Below are 16,499 nucleotides of genomic sequence, written 5' to 3'. Positions count from 1 at the left end.
ATAATAATATAGCATTGATATTTGTTAACAACATTAAAGCAATTATTACCAGAAAGTTGCCATGGTAACAGCAGTAATACAAATAACCAACAAAATGATCCAACATAAATCCAAGATGGCGTAGCAGTCAGACGTCTTTGTCCTGTCGTGTCCCTTGTATATATCTTTTTATATATCTTTTTCTTCACATTCTTTTAAAAATATTTTCTTAAACCTCAACTTCTAAATCCACTCCTACAACCCGCCTCACCCAATGTGGCGTGGGTCTGTTTTTTTTTCTAAAGTATTTCTACTTCGGATCTGGAATCCCTCAACTGAAGCTAGCCAGCTACCAGCTATCAGTCAGCAAACCACTGCTAGCGGTCATCAGCTAACCTTGAGCTCGGAAAGCTCTCGCCAGTTCATACAACGTGACTCAAACCAGAGCATAAAGGACCTATTTTTCTCTCCATATCCCCGGATTCCTACCGCAAACTGAACATTTTCATCTGGATCCTCGCAACTAGCTAACCGCAATACTGGTTCATAGCATTTGACAGACCAACACCTCACCAGTCTTCTTCTCTCTAAGATGAGACCTTGAAACTGAGATATCTCGTTCTCAAAACATAATCTGGGTTTACTGCCAAATTACAGCTACTGATAGTGAGGATTTGTACAGTCAGCCACTTGACGAACACACATTGGTTTATAGAACAGCACATGAATAAAACACAGACATTTGTTAAAAGAAAAGGAAACATAATTTCCCTAACAGTAATTTAAGTGTCTTTGTCCACAGACTAGGAGACAGGCCTTAGTATCTTCAGGTTAGGTGAAGAAGTGTCTTTGTCCACAGACTAGGAGACAGGCCTCAGCATCTTCAGATTAGGTGGAGAAGTGTCTTTGTCCACAGACTAGGAGACAGACCTCAGCATCTTCAGATTAGGTGGAGAAGTGTCTTTGTCCACAGACTAGGAGACAGCCCTCAGCATCTTCAGATTAGGTGGAGAAGTGTCTTTGTCCACAGACTAGGAGACAGCCCTCAGTATCTTCAGATTAGGTGGAGAAGTGTCTTTGTTCACAGACTAGGAGACAGGCCTCAGCATCTTCAGATTAGGTGGAGAAGTGTCTTTGTCCACAGACTAGGAGACAGCCCTCAGCATCTTCAGATTAGGTGGAGAAGTGTCTTTGTCCACAGACTAGGAGACAGCCCTCAGCATCTTCAGATTAGGTGAAGAAGTGTCTTTGTCCACAGACTAGGAGACAGCCCTCAGCATCTTCAGATTAGGTGGAGAAGTGTCTTTGTCCACAGACTAGGAGACAGCCCTCAGCATCTTCAGATTAGGTGAAGAAGTGTCTTTGTCCACAGACTAGGAGACAGGCCTCAGCATCTTCAGATTAGGTGCTACAAGACAGAGGATGGAGGAGAAGGGAAGAGAGAGATCAGAAAGTATGGAGAAGAATGAGGAGTGAGATACACCTGAGATAATGATGTGATGATGGTCCTATGATACACCTGAGATAATGATGTGATGATGGTCCTATGATACACCTGAGATAATGATGTGATGATGGTCCTATGATACACCTGAGATAATGATGTGATGATGGTCCTATGATACACCTGAGATAATGATGTGATGATGGTCCTATGATACACCTGAGATAATGATGTGATGATGGTCCTATGATACACCTGAGATAATGATGTGATGATGGTCCTATGATACACCTGAGATAATGATGTGATGATGGTCCTATGATACACCTGAGATAATGATGTGACGATGGTCCTATGATACACCTGAGATAATGATGTGATGATGGTCCTATGATACACCTGAGATAATGATGTGATGATGGTCCTATGATACACCGAGATAATGATGTGATGATGTTCCTATGATACACCTGAGATAATGATGTGATGATGGTCCTATAATACACCTGAGATAATGATGTGATGATGTTCCTATGATACACCTGAGATAATGATGTGATGATGGTCCTATGATACACCTGAGATAATGATGTGATGATGGTCCTATGATACACCTGAGATAATGATGTTATGATGGTCCTATGATACACCTGAGATAATGATGTGATGATGGTCCTATGATACACCTGAGATAATGATGTGATGATGGTCCTATGATACACCTGAGATAAGGATGTGATGATGGTCCTATGATACACCTGAGATAATGATGTGATGATGGTCCTATGATACACCTGAGATAATGATGTGATGATGGTCCTATGATACACCTGAGATAATGATGTGATGATGGTCCTATGATACACCTGAGATAATGATGTGATGATGGTCCTATGATACACCTGAGATAATGATGTGATGATGGTCCTATGATACACCTGAGATAATGATGTGATGATGGTCCTATGATACACCTGAGATAATGATGTGATGATGGTCCTATGATACACCTGAGATAATGATGTTATGATGGTCCTATGATACACCTGAGATAATGATGTGATGATGGTCCTATGATACACCTGAGATAATGATGTGATGATGGTCCTATGATACACCTGAGATAATGATGTGATGATGGTCCTATGATACACCTGAGATAATGATGTGATGATGGTCCTATGATACACCTGAGATAATGATGTTATGATGGTCCTATGATACACCTGAGATAATGATGTGATGATGGTCCTATGATACACCTGAGATAATGATGTGATGATGGTCCTATGATACACCTGAGATAATGATGTGATGATGGTCCTATGATACACCTGAGATAATGATGTGATGATGGTCCTATGATACACCTGAGATAATGATGTGATGATGGTCCTATGATACACCTGAGATAATGATGTGATGATGGTCCTATGTTACACCTGAGATAATGATGTGATGATGGTCCTATGTTACACCTGAGATAATGATGTGATGATGGTCCTATGATACACCTGAGATAATGATGTGATGATGGTCCTATGATACACCTGAGATAATGATGTGATGATGGTCCTATGATACACCTGAGATAATGATGTGATGATGGTCCTATGATACATCTGAGATAATGATGTGATGATGGTCCTATGATACACCTGAGATAATGATGTGATGATTGTCCTATGATACACCTGAGATAATGATGTGATGATGGTCCTATGATACACCTGAGATAATGATGTGATGATGGTCCTATAATACACCTGAGATAATGATGTGATGATGGTCCTATGATACACCTGAGATAATGATGTGATGATGGTCCTATGATACACCTGAGATAATGATGTGATGATGGTCCTATGATACACCTGAGATAATGTGATGATGGTCCTATGATACACCTGAGATAATGATGTGATGATGGTCCTATGATACACCTGAGATAATGATGTGATGATGGTCCTATGATAGAACTATACTAAGATACATTTATTACAGGCAGCAACACAAAAACATGCTTCCATTCTGAAAAATACTTTCTCTTTGATCTGGGTAGCTATGTTTTTATTTGACCTATATTTAATCATCCCACATATTCAAGGGAGGGAGAAAAGAAAAGGGTCTTACCTAGATTCACTCAAGTACTTAACAAGATGGTGTTCATGTTCACTGAGAGCTTTGAGACAAGCTCCCATCACTTCTGGTCCTTTAGGGAGGACTGCATTCAGTAGTTCTCTCATTCGCTCCTGTTCAGTTGTTTCAGCTGTTATTCTGGAGTACTCTTCATCACCAATCATGTCCTTTGACAGCAGATAATCTGCTATTGGCATTGGGTTTTTGACTCCCTGAATGAGTTTAGCCCTGTGTTTCTTCAGAAACTCCTCAGCAGGAATCCCAGGGACTGTTAATGCTGAAGGGAGGTGAATTAAATGAATATGGCTTTAGGGTGAACAGCAGCTGTTTCTACATCTAACAGTCTCTCTAGTTATCATTCCTCTGATAGTAATTTCTTGTATAGAGCTGACTCCAGGGTTGTAGTCAATTCATATTCAAGTCAGTCAATTTAAACACATTTTTTTCTTCCCACTAGTCATTGAAAATAGATGCCATTTTCCAGTTATTGAATTGGAATTTCAGTTTACTTCCTGAATTGACTGACTTATTTGGAATTGACGCCTACCCTGGCTGACACGATTGTCTATTCTACATAACATACAGAGCCTTGCAAAAAAGTTCATACCCCTTGGATTTCTCTATTGTGTTACATGCTGGGATTAAAATGGATTTAATTGTAATGTTTTGTCATCAATCCACTGAAAATACTCTGTAATGTCAAAGTGGACCTGTCCCCCATAGATACAACATCTGGAAGGTCCCTCAGTCAAGTATCGCATTTCAAGCACAGATTCAACTTTACACAAAGACCAGGGATCTTTTTGAAAGCCTCATGAAGAAGGGCAGTGATTGGTAAATGGGTAACAGTAATAAAATATGACATTTAATATCTCTGTAAGCATGGTCAAGTTAATAATTATTCTGTGGATTACTTATTAAACCACCCAGACACATCAAAGATACAGTCGTCCTTCTGAACTGAGCTGCAAGACAGGAAGGAAACTGTCAGGGATGTTACCATCAGGACATTGGTGAAATTTAAAACAGTTACAGAGTTCAATGTCTGTGATGGGAGAAAATTGAGGATGGATCAACAACATTGTAGTGACTCCTTAATAACGACTTAAACGAGAGAGTGAAAAGAAGAATACAAAATATACAGAATAAAAATATTCCAAAACATGCAACTTGTATGCAACAAGGTATTAAAGTAATACTGAAGAAAAAAACACGGCAAAGGAATGCACTTTTTGGCCTAAATGTAAAGCCTTTTGTTTGGTGCAAATCCAACACATCACTGAGTAACTGCCTCCTTACTGTCCAGCATGGTGGTGGCTGCGTCATGGTATGGGTATGCTTGTCATCAGCAAATACTGGAGAGTTTTTCAGGATGAAAATAAATGGAATGGAACTAAGAACAGACAAAATCCTAGAGGAAAACCTGCTTCAGTCTGCTTTACACCAGACACTGGGAGAGGAATTCACCTTTCAGCAGGACAATAACCTACAACACAAGGCCAAATCTACACTGGAGTTGCTCACCAAGAAGACATTGAATGTTCCTGAGTGGCCAAGTTACAGTTCTGACTTAAATCTGCTTGTAAATCTATGGCAAGACTTAAATGGCTGTCTAGTCATGATCTCCAACATCTTGACAGAGCTTGAAGAATTATGAAAATAACAGTGGGCTAATATTGTACAATCCAGGTGTGTAAAGCTCTTAGAGACTTACCCAAGAAGACTCCCAGCTGTAAAGACTCTTAGAGACTTACCCAAGAAGACTCCCAGCTGTGATGACTCTTAGAGACTTACCCAAGAAGACTACCAGCTGTAATGACTCTTAGAGACTTACCCAAGAAGACTCCCAGCTGTAATCACTGCCAAAGGTGTTTCTAAGTATTGACTCGGGGGGCTGAATACTTATGGAACAACCATTTTAGATATTGAATTTCTATCAATCTAAATATATATATTATTTGACATTAGAGTATTTTGTGTAGATTGTTGACTAGAAATGACAATGAAATCCCTTTTAATCCCACCTTGTAAAACAATAACATGTGATGCAGATACTTTTGAAAGGCTCTGTATTTCTGTCTGAATGGTCTGTATCATTACACTCCACTGAACACGACTCATGAAGACCTTCAACACCCCACTGAACACGACTCATGAAGACCTTCATCACCCCACTGAACACGACTCATGAAGACCTTCATCACCCCACTGAACACGACTCATGAAGACCTTCATCACCCCACTGAACACGACTCATGAAGACCTTCATCACCCCACTGAACACGACTCATGAAGACCTTCATCACCCCACTGAACACGACTCATGACGACCTTCATCACCCCACTGAACACGACTCATGAAGACCTTCATCACCCCACTGAACATGACTCATGAAGACCTTCATCACCCCACTGAACACGACTCATGAAGACCTTCATCACCCCACTGAACACGACTCATGAAGACCTTCATCACCCCACTGAACACGACTCATGAAGACCTTCATCACCCCACTGAACATGACTCATGAAGAACTTCATCACCCCACTGAACATGACTCATGAAGACCTTCATCACCCCACTGAACACGTCTCATGAAGAACTTCATCACCCCACTGAACACGACTCATGAAGACCTTCATCACCCCACTGAACATGACTCATGAAGAACTTCATCACCCCACTGAACATGACTCATGAAGACCTTCATCACCCCACTGAACATGACTCATGAAGACCTTCATCACCCCACTGAACATGACTCATGAAGACCTTCATCACCCCACTGAACACGTCTCATGAAGACCTTCATCACCCCACTGAACACGACTCATGAAGACCTTCATCAGTGTTCTTCATCACAACTTGAAGATATGTTAGCTCTGTAACCCGTTTTATAAACCTCGTCCACAAAAGCAAACTTACATATTGGATGAGAGTCGTTGCTGTATACGTCTGAAAAACAAACAATAGAAAATATCATAAAACATGTTAATAGCATCTGTTAGAAAAGGACATTTATGATTGACATACTGTTCATGTCTAGTATTTCTTACCTTTTGATACCACTGATTTCCATACTGTCCTCTCATCATCCCCGATTAACTCCATCTCAATGTCAACCCCTGTGTTTCCCATAATCATCTTACAACAGCTTGGTGTGGTGTCTGCAGGTAACAGCTGAATCTTCTGTAGGAGGCCATATGGTGCAACGATTGAGACAACAGACAGAGAGAGAAATAGTGAAATAGAATGATATTCCAGTTATTCATATACAATATGACAGATTCATGTCCTCAGCCTGATAAAACTGCACCTCTGGATTGATGGACTTGGAGAGGGGATTCTTGAACGCAAACCAACTGTTCAGCTTTAAGGACCCGTTTGGACTTGACAGGACGAATTCTGAAAATCCTTTGGACACCTGATTTTTCTCCCGTTCCTGAACAGCCTAAAAAATGAGCAATGTAGTAGTCAGTCAGAACAATGTAGTCTCGTAATTCACACAACATGCAGCTCACTGAGCAATCCATTTTTGTCAACAACAAAAAATGTGTACACTATTGTTATTGTATTACTATCCCTATTTTACCAGGATAATATGTTAAAGGTGTACCAGGTAAGTTGACTGAGAAGAGATTCTCTTTTACAGCAACGACCTGGGGAAGAGTTACAGGGGAGAGGAGAGGGGGAAAATTAGCCAATTGGAACCTGGGGATGATTAGGTAGCCATGATGGTATGGGGGCCAGATTGGGAATTTAGCCAAGACACCGGGGTTAACATCCCTACTCTTACGATAAGTGCCATGGGATCTTCAGTGACCATGGAGAGGACACCAGTTTAACGTCCCATCTGAAAGACAGCACCCTACACAGGGAAATGTCCCCTTCACTGCCCTGGGGCATTGGGTTCTCCTCCGACCAGAGGGAAGAGTGCCATCTACTGGCTCTTCAAATTAATGAGACAGAAATAGATTTCTCACTGAGCTGCATGTTGTCTTTGTAATCTAGAGATTTTCAACAAACTATCAGCTTTCCTTTAGTAAGTTTCAACATACTGTTGTCACTTCAATGATAGTGGCTCACCTCTTTCTGACTCGAGTTTCTGAGGAGCAGGTACAGCCTTGAAATTACTGTTGACCTTTTTACTGCCAAATAGAGGACCACGTCACAGTGGACATCTATGTTCCAAGACAGTAATCTCAGTATCAGAGAGATAACTGAGAACTTGGGATGGAGAATCTTAGCATGGAATCTGGTGACCTCATGCACTTCCTCTAAAGACACTCCATGTTCCTCTACATGAAGAATCTTCATCTCATTCCTCAGGGAAGGGTTGGTCCCTGAACAACACAATAAACAGGAGAGAGAAAGACAAATATTGTATTATTCATCCTACTAAAACACAAAGAATATGCAGTACCAGATCACAGTAAACTCAAACTCCCAGAATAGTTCATTCATAAACTCAGGAAGTGAAACTCAGTTACATGGAAATGTCTTTCTGAATACTATTTCTATATGGTTTTACCTAAACAGACACAGTGTGGCAGATGAACTTCCTCCAGTTCACCTAACTCCATAGTGATGTCCAGCAATGGACCCCCTTGTGTGTACTGCATGTCTTTCAGAAGTTGACTGTAGGGTTCCCAGTTCCTGAAGTGATACTTCAGGATGACATCTCTCACACAGCCAGCGGAGCCCAGACACTGTGCACTCATAACTCCCTTTGGGTGTCCTGTGCCTGAGGGCAACAACAAGATATGGGAGAGAGGTTCATTGGTCAAATGGAGAGGTTGGATTAGAAGACTATTCCCAAAGGAAATGGGGAAATACACTAGCAAGTGGAATGAAATGTTATAAGTAGTTATTTTACCTGAACATTGTCACTCCCTGGACAGTGGAAGTCAAGGGTTCAATCTGAAGCCAGTGTGTGGAGTCCTGAACAAGGACAAGCATGTCAGTTATACATATGGGGCCTGTTTCCTGGACACAGATTGAGTCTAGTGCTGGACTAAAAAGCATGCCCAATGGAAGTTTCAATAGAAAGTTATTTAAGGTCCAGGACTAGACTTAATCTGTGTCTGGGAAACTGGCCCATTAACCAAAGTAACTATTGTAATGTATTTATTCAATGTTACATGGAATGCTGGTGAATTATCAATTAAACTTTCTAATGACAAAATATGACAACAGCTAAAATCCTGCATGCCTACAAGCAGAACACAGGACTGTCTATATCCCAGTATGAATGGTTGGTCAGTACACACCTGGCTTTGAGACTGTGCCTGACTCCTGCAGGTATGTAAAAGTAAGAATTGACATCATGACTTACCTCAACATGGTCACAGGTCTTACAGCTCTGAGGAATCCCTAAAGTCAAAAGTAGTTATTTAAAATTGACAATGTAATAAGTGGTATTCGTGACAAGACTTGTAATAAAAATGAATATAAGTGAGCAACAGTCTCAGAATGAACAATCATTAGCAAACCATAATCTGACATTAGTGTTATAATAATTAATGTTTGTGGAAGCAGGAAATAACATTGTTCTGGTCCATGTTTTGTAGATGTTGGGGCCTGATTTCTGCTAGATCCTAGGATGAGAGCTTAAAGGTAGAGTCAGCTAAATGATGATGTACGAGCAGCACCACAGATATTGTGGTGCAAGATGCCTGACTTCTCTCTCTCACAGTCACACACATTCTGCTAGATCCTAGGATGTTCTCTTCACTCTCTAGCAGAGTGTCAGCCACGGGACCAAAACAGAGAAGTTTAGCATCTTGTTAAAACGCTCTTAGTTGTTGCAGAAATTGGCCCACAATGCCGTTTACTTTGTGCACATACGTCATATCGCTGACTCTACCTTTAAGTTTGTATTGACCAAATAGATCATGATTGTGTTCCTTGCCTGGGACTCAAGTGTAATGAACGCTTTCATCGCATATAGATTTTAAAACAATTAAATTAGTTAACTCACATTTCTCAGGTCCAGGCTTGATCCAACACTCTCCACCATGGTCTCTGGTGTTCTCAGGTCCAGGCTTGATCCAACACTCTCCACCATGCTCTCTGGTGTTCTCAGGTCCAGGCTTGATCCAACACTGTCCACCATGGTCTCTGGTGTTCTCAGGTCCAGGCTTGATCCAACACTCTCCACCATGGTCTCTGGTGTCCTCAGGTCCAGACTTGATCCAACACTCTCCACCATGGTCTCTGGTGTTCTCAGGTCCAGGCTTGATCCAACACTCTCCACCATGGTCTCTGGTGTTCTCAGGTCCAGGCTTGATCCAACTCTCTCCACCATGGTCTCTGGTGTCCTCAGGTCCAGACTTGATCCAACACTCTCCACCATGGTCTCTGGTGTTCTCAGGTCCAGGCTTGATCCAACACTCTCCACCATGGTCTCTGGTGTCCTCAGGTCCAGACTTGATCCAACACTGTCCACCATGTTCTCTGGTGTCCTCAGGTCCAGGCTTGATCCAACACTCTCCACCATGGTCTCTGGTGTCCTCAGGTCCAGGCTTGATCCAACTCTCTCCACCATGGTCTCTGGTGTTCTCAGGTCCAGGCTTGATCCAACACTCTCCACCAAGGTCTCTGGTGTCCTCAGGTCCAGACTTGATCCAACACTCTCCACCATGGTCTCTGGTGTTCTCAGGTCCAGGCTTGATCCAACACTCTCCACCATGGTCTCTGGTGTTCTCAGGTCCAGGCTTGATCCAACTCTCTCCACCATGGTCTCTGGTGTCCTCAGGTCCAGACTTGATCCAACACTCTCCACCATGGTCTCTGGTGTTCTCAGGTCCAGGCTTGATCCAACACTCTCCACCATGGTCTCTGGTGTCCTCAGGTCCAGACTTGATCCAACACTGTCCACCATGTTCTCTGGTGTCCTCAGGTCCAGGCTTGATCCAACATTCTCCACCATGGTCTCTGGTGTCCTCAGGTCCAGGCTTGATCCAACTCTCTCCACCATGTTCTCTGGTGTTGGTAAAGCAGAAGGATAGACTGTGATTAAACTAAATACAACTTATAAAGGATTTATATAGCATACATACAGTCTTCATAAGCAGTACAAAGGCTGTATAAAGGGTGACAGAACAGCTCCCTATGTAGGGTGCATTGCCTAAATGTGACACAACCCACTAAGTCATCTCCAAAATGTGGTCCTTTGTAGCCCAGTTGGTATGGTGCTTGCAATGTTAGGGTTGTGGGTTCGATTCCCACGGAGGACCATCAGGGGGGAAAAAGAAACGTACGAAAAATGTATGCACTCACTACTGTAAATCACTCTGGATTAAACCACACCACTAATCTAACTGTCTGTAGGTCCAACAGAACCCATTAAAACACACCACTACTACTAATCTAACTGTCTGTAGGTCCAACAGAACACATTAAAACACACCACTACTACTAATCTAACTGTCTGTAGGTCCAACAGAACACATTAAAACACACCACTACTACTAATCTAACTGTCTGTAGGTCCAACAGAACACATTAATACACACCACTACTACTAATCTAACTGTCTGTAGGTCCAACAGAATACATTAAAACACACTATTACTACTAATCTAACTGTCTGTAGGTCCAACAGAACACATTAAAACACACCACTACTACTAATCTAACTGTCTGTAGGTCCAACAGAACACATTAAATCACACCACTACTACTAATCTAACTGTCTGTAGGTCCAACAGAACACATTAAAACACACCACTACTACTAATCTAACTGTCTGTAGGTCCAACAGAACACATTAAAACACAACACTACTACTAATCTAACTGTCTGTAGGTCCAACAGAACACATTAAATCACACCACTACTACTAATCTAACTGTCTGTAGGTCCACCAGAACACATTAAAACTTCTTATGGCTGCAAGGGAAAGTGTTGAGTAGCCAGTGAAATCGTGCCCATTTCAAACGGCCTCGTACTCAATTCTTCCTCGTACAATATGCATATTATTATTACTATTGGATAGAAAACACTCTCTAGTTTCTAAAACCGTTTGAATTATTTCTCTGAGTGAAACAGAACTCATTTGGCAGCACTTTCCCTGACCAGGAAGTAGAATGTCAGAAATATATGCTCTGTTCAACTTCCTGCCTATACATGGTCATGACACGTAGGAGTCTACGTACACTTCATACGCCTTCCTCTGGGTGTCAAGAGGATGTGAGAGAAGAAATTTTGTGTTTATCTTGGTCTGAGGTGGAATAAAAGCTATTTCTTTGACATGACCGTCCACTTCCGGTACTCTGAAGCGCGCGACTTGGAAGTGGGATTGCCTTCTGTTTTGCTGCCGTTATGGACGACAACTATCTCCGGCTCTGATTTTATTTGATACATGTGACCATATCATCGTAATGTATGTTTTTTCAATATAGTTTAATCAGATTATTGAAATTTTTTCGGGAGTTTTGCCGTGTTCCGTTCTCTGACTTTGTTTACGTTGGAGAGATCCGTGCCACTCGGCTAGTGCCCATGCTAAATGAAGAGGGAAAGTTGCCATTCTGAATCCAAACAACGACTCATCTGGACAAAGGACACCTTGTTCAACATTCTGATGAAAGATCAGCAAAAGTAAGACCCAATTTATGATGTTATTTCATATATCTGTCGTGCATGTGAACTGGTCGTGGGCGCCCAAGTGTTTCTGGCTATTGTGGCTACGCTAATATAGCGCTACATTTTGTTTTCGCTGTAAAACATTTAATAAATCGGAAATATTGGCTGGAATCACAAGATGCCTGTCTTTCAATTGCTGCACACTATGTATTTTTCAGAAATGTTTTATGATGAGTAATTAGGTATTTGACGTTGGTGTCTGTAAATATTATGGCTGCTTTCGGTGCAATTTCTGATTGTAGCTGAAATGTAAACTATGATTTATACCTGAAATATGCACATTTTTCGAACAAAACATATGCTATACAATAAATATGTTATCAGACTGTCATCTGATGAAGTTTTTTCTTGGTTAGTGGCTATTTATTTCTTTATTTGGTCGAATTTGTGAAAGCTAGTGATGGAGTAAGAAACTGATGGAGTTAGAAAAGTGGTGTCTTTTGCTAACGTGGTTAGCTAATAGATTTACATATTTTGTCTTCCCTGTAAAACATTTTAAAAATCGGACATGTTGGCTTGATTCACAAGATGTGTACCTTTCATATGCTGTATTGGACTTGTTAATGTGTGAAAGTTAAATATTTAAAAAAAATATCTTTTGAATTTCGCGCCCTGCACTTTGAGCTGGCTGTTGTCATAATTGTACCGACGTCGGGCTTGCAGCCCAAACAGGTTAAAACACACCACTACGACTAATCTAACTGTCTGTAGGTCCAACAAAACACATTAAAACACACCATTACTACTAATCTAACTGTCTGTAGGTCCAACAGAACACATTAAAACACACCACTACTACTAATCTAACTGTCTGTAGGTCCAACAGAAAACATTAAAACACACCACTACTACTAATCTAACTGTCTGTAGGTCCACCAGAACACATTAAAACACACCACTAATCGAACTGTAGAAATGATTCCAGAGGAAACAAATGATTAAACATATCTATGACTCACCTCTGAATGTGTTGGTCATCTATCTGACACAGAGTCACTGAGGAGGAGGAGTAAACCCCAAATCCAGGATAGAGGGGTTCAGTGAATGTGGTGTGTTCTGTGTAGAGGTGTGTCAGTGTACCAGAGGAGGACACACTATAGAAGGACAAAGAACCAGCTGACCAGTCCAGATACACACCAACTCTCTTAGAAACAGGACCAGAGATGGATCTGTTGACTCCAGCATGGATAAATTCATAAGCACTATCATAGCAGTATAAACACCAGGACTTCCTATTGAGTCCAATCCAACTGTCATCCTCCCTTCCCTTCCTCTTCATTCCTTTGTACACTACACCAATGTCAGCCCAGTCACCATCCCTCTCCACCTCCCAGTAATAACGACATCCAGAAATGACTTCTCTGCAGAGAACTTGGTAAAGACAGTCAAATCTGTCTGGATGGTCTTCATAATGCTGCCTCTCTTCCACCCGTGTCACCTTCCTGTTCCCCTCAGACAGTAGCAGGTGTGGGTTTACTGTATTTGGGTCCAGGGTGAGATGACAGGCATCTATAGACAAAAGGAGAGTTTAATCAAACCACATCTTCACATAAAACGTTGTTTTGTAGGAAAATAACAAGTATTGATTAGTTACTATGTTACTATAGTTCTGAATATGCAGTTAATTAGGATTGAAGAGACTTACATTTCCTCAGCCCTGATTTCAGCCTGCACTCTCCACCATGATCCACACTGTAGGAGAAACAGGTTATTGACTGACAAAGACCTAATAAAGCAGTCAACATTTATACCATATTGTTGTGTTCTGGTGCACTATCCAAGTTCATTACTAGAGACATACAGGTATTCTATCCTACCTACTGCATACAGAACGGAGTACAATTCATTACTAGAGACATACAGGTATTCTATCCTACCTACTGCATACAGAACGGAGTACAATTCATTACTAGAGACATACAGGTATTCTATCCTACCTACTGCATACAGAACAGAGTACAATTCATTACTAGAGACATACAGGTATTCTATCCTACCTACTACATACAGAACGGAGTACAATTCATTACTAGAGACATACAGGTATTCTATACTACCTACTGTATACAGAACGAAGTACAATTGATTACTAGAGACATACAGGTATTCTATCCTACCTACTGCATACAGAACAGAGTACAATTCCAACAGGATATCAGAGATGCAGAAGAAGAGTATTCATGTGGTGATGATGTATGCTTTGTTGGAGTGCTCAGCCTGCTGAGTAAACTTCCCCTTAATTCTACCATCATGTCCTCATGTTACTGACCCTACTACACTAAATATGACACAACCGCTGCTCACACTATTAGGACATCTATTCTGACTTACTTCAGCTTCATCAGTTTAGATGTGGGATCCACCAGAGCAGCTGAAAGCAGTCCCCCTGCAGAGTCTCCTGGGTGATTGTAGCTCAGGTCCAGCTCTTTCAGGTGGGAGGGGTTTGACCTCAGAGCTGAAGACAGAGCAGCACAGCCCTCCTCTGTGACCAGACAGCCAGACAGCCTACAGAGACACACAACAGCTGTCTAGGTTGATGCACTGGTGTCAATCATCTTGTAGGACACCCATCCATTTGTCCATGACACAAACAATGTGATAAATAAGATTTTCTGATCATTTGTTTTACTAAGCTCAGTACCGACCTGACTGAAACAGCTGTACTTATCCCAGTGTGTGTAGTTTACAGTCTGGATCCTCCAGTCCAGCAGACAGCAGTGTAACTCAGCTCAGTACCGACCTGACTGAAACAGCTGTACTTACCCCAGTGTGTGTAGTTTACAGTCTGGATCCTCCAGTCCAGCAGACAGCAGTGTAACTCAGCTCAGTACCGACCTGACTGAAACAGCTGTACTTACCCCAGTGTGTGTAGTTTACAGTCTGGATCCTCCAGTCCAGCAGACAGCAGTGTAACTCAGCTCAGTACTGACCTGACTGAAACAGCTGTACTTACCCCAGTGTGTGTAGTTTACAGTCTGGATCCTCCAGTCCAGCAGACAGCAGTGTAACTCCTGAGTCCTGCAGGTCATTGTCTCTCAGCTCCAGTTGTTTCAGTTGTGAGTTGGGTGAACTCAGGACTGAGGCCAGATGTGAACAGCAACCCTCTGTCAGACCACATTGACCCAGACTAGAGGGCAGAAGAGCACATGATTAACACATGTTTAAAACATCCACATAATAACTCATACTGAAGATATTTAACTTCTAGTTCCTCCCAAACCCGGATCCGGGAGCACCCCCATCAGTAAAAAAGCTGACTAGCATAGCCTAGCATAGCGTCACAAGTAAATACTAGCATCTAAATATCATTAAATCACAAGTCCAAGACACCAGATGAAAGAAACACATCTTGTGAAGCCAGCCATCATTTCTGATTTTTAAAATGTTTTACAGGGAAGACACAATATGTAAATCTATTAGCTAACCACGATAGCAAAAGACACCACTTTTTTTACTCCACCATTTTTTTACTGCATCAGTAGCTATCACAAATTCGACCAAATAAAGATATAAATAGCCACTAACCAAGAAACAACTTCATCAGATTACAGTCTGATAACATATTTATTGTATAGCATATGTTTTGTTAGAAAAATGTGCATATTTCAGGTATAAATCATAGTTTACCATTGCAGCCACCATCACAACTCTCACCAAAGCAACTAGAATAACTACAGAAACCATCGTGTATTACCTAATTACTCATCATAAAACATTTCTTAAAAATACACAGCGTACAGCAAATGAAAGACACAGATCTTGTGAATCCAGCCAATATTTCAGATTTTCTAAGTGTTTTACAGCGAAAACACAATATAGCATTATATTAGCTTACCACAATAGCCAGAAACACAACACCATTTACCAGCTGCAAAGGTTAGCGATCGTAACAAACAGGCAAAAGATATATAATTTTTGACTAACCTTGATATTCTTCATTAGATGACAGTCCTGTAACATCATATTACACAATGCATATAGGGTTTGTTCGAAAACGTGCATATTTAGCGGCACAAATTGTGGTTATACAATGTGATTAGTGGCCAAAACTTCAAGCAATCTGTCCGGCGCCATCTTGGAGAGGCACCTATTCTAATCGATAAGTAATCATAAACTTGACTAAAAAAATACAGGTTGGACAGCAAATGAAAGATACATTAGTTCTTAATTCAACCGCTGTGTTAGATTTTTTAAATTAACGTTAATGCGCAATACAGCGTGCGCTAAAGCGAGACCGCACCGAAATTCATGGCGGAATTATTATTTGACATTTGTCAACATAAATACGAA

The 16,499-nt window shown here is 41.3% G+C and overlaps 1 protein-coding gene across 3 annotated transcripts; it reads right to left on the bottom strand.

Moving 5' to 3' along the window:
* Positions 1 to 15,542, bottom strand: LOC129841984 (NACHT, LRR and PYD domains-containing protein 1 homolog). 3 transcript variants are annotated; one of them, XM_055910353.1, is made up of 9 exons: positions 14,973 to 15,542; positions 14,541 to 14,714; positions 13,855 to 13,901; positions 13,169 to 13,718; positions 9,544 to 10,547; positions 8,899 to 8,936; positions 8,440 to 8,504; positions 8,095 to 8,307; positions 7,820 to 7,906 (listed from the first exon to the last, which is right to left on the bottom strand). In XM_055910353.1, exons 2-8 carry the CDS (start codon positions 14,549 to 14,551, stop codon positions 8,133 to 8,135), a joined length of 1,890 nt encoding a protein of 629 aa, XP_055766328.1. In that variant the 5' UTR covers positions 14,552 to 14,714; positions 14,973 to 15,542; the 3' UTR covers positions 7,820 to 7,906; positions 8,095 to 8,132. The 3 variants fall into 3 exon arrangements, with proteins under 3 accessions (XP_055766330.1, XP_055766328.1, XP_055766329.1); XM_055910355.1 differs by lacking the exons at positions 8,899 to 8,936; positions 9,544 to 10,547; positions 13,169 to 13,718; ... (1 more) ...; positions 14,541 to 14,714; positions 14,973 to 15,542 and adding exons at positions 1 to 1,387; positions 3,557 to 3,839; positions 6,489 to 6,518; positions 6,620 to 6,752; positions 6,880 to 7,014 and having other exon boundaries at positions 7,650 to 7,906; positions 8,440 to 8,745; XM_055910354.1 differs by lacking the exons at positions 7,820 to 7,906; positions 13,855 to 13,901; positions 14,541 to 14,714; positions 14,973 to 15,542 and having other exon boundaries at positions 8,227 to 8,307; positions 13,169 to 13,274.
* Positions 15,543 to 16,499: the final 957 nt, after the last annotated feature.

This window comes from Salvelinus fontinalis, unplaced genomic scaffold (genome assembly GCF_029448725.1).
Source record: "Salvelinus fontinalis isolate EN_2023a unplaced genomic scaffold, ASM2944872v1 scaffold_0005, whole genome shotgun sequence".
Lineage (NCBI taxonomy): Eukaryota > Metazoa > Chordata > Actinopteri > Salmoniformes > Salmonidae > Salvelinus > Salvelinus fontinalis.
This window is presented reverse-complemented; position numbering and strand designations above follow the sequence as displayed.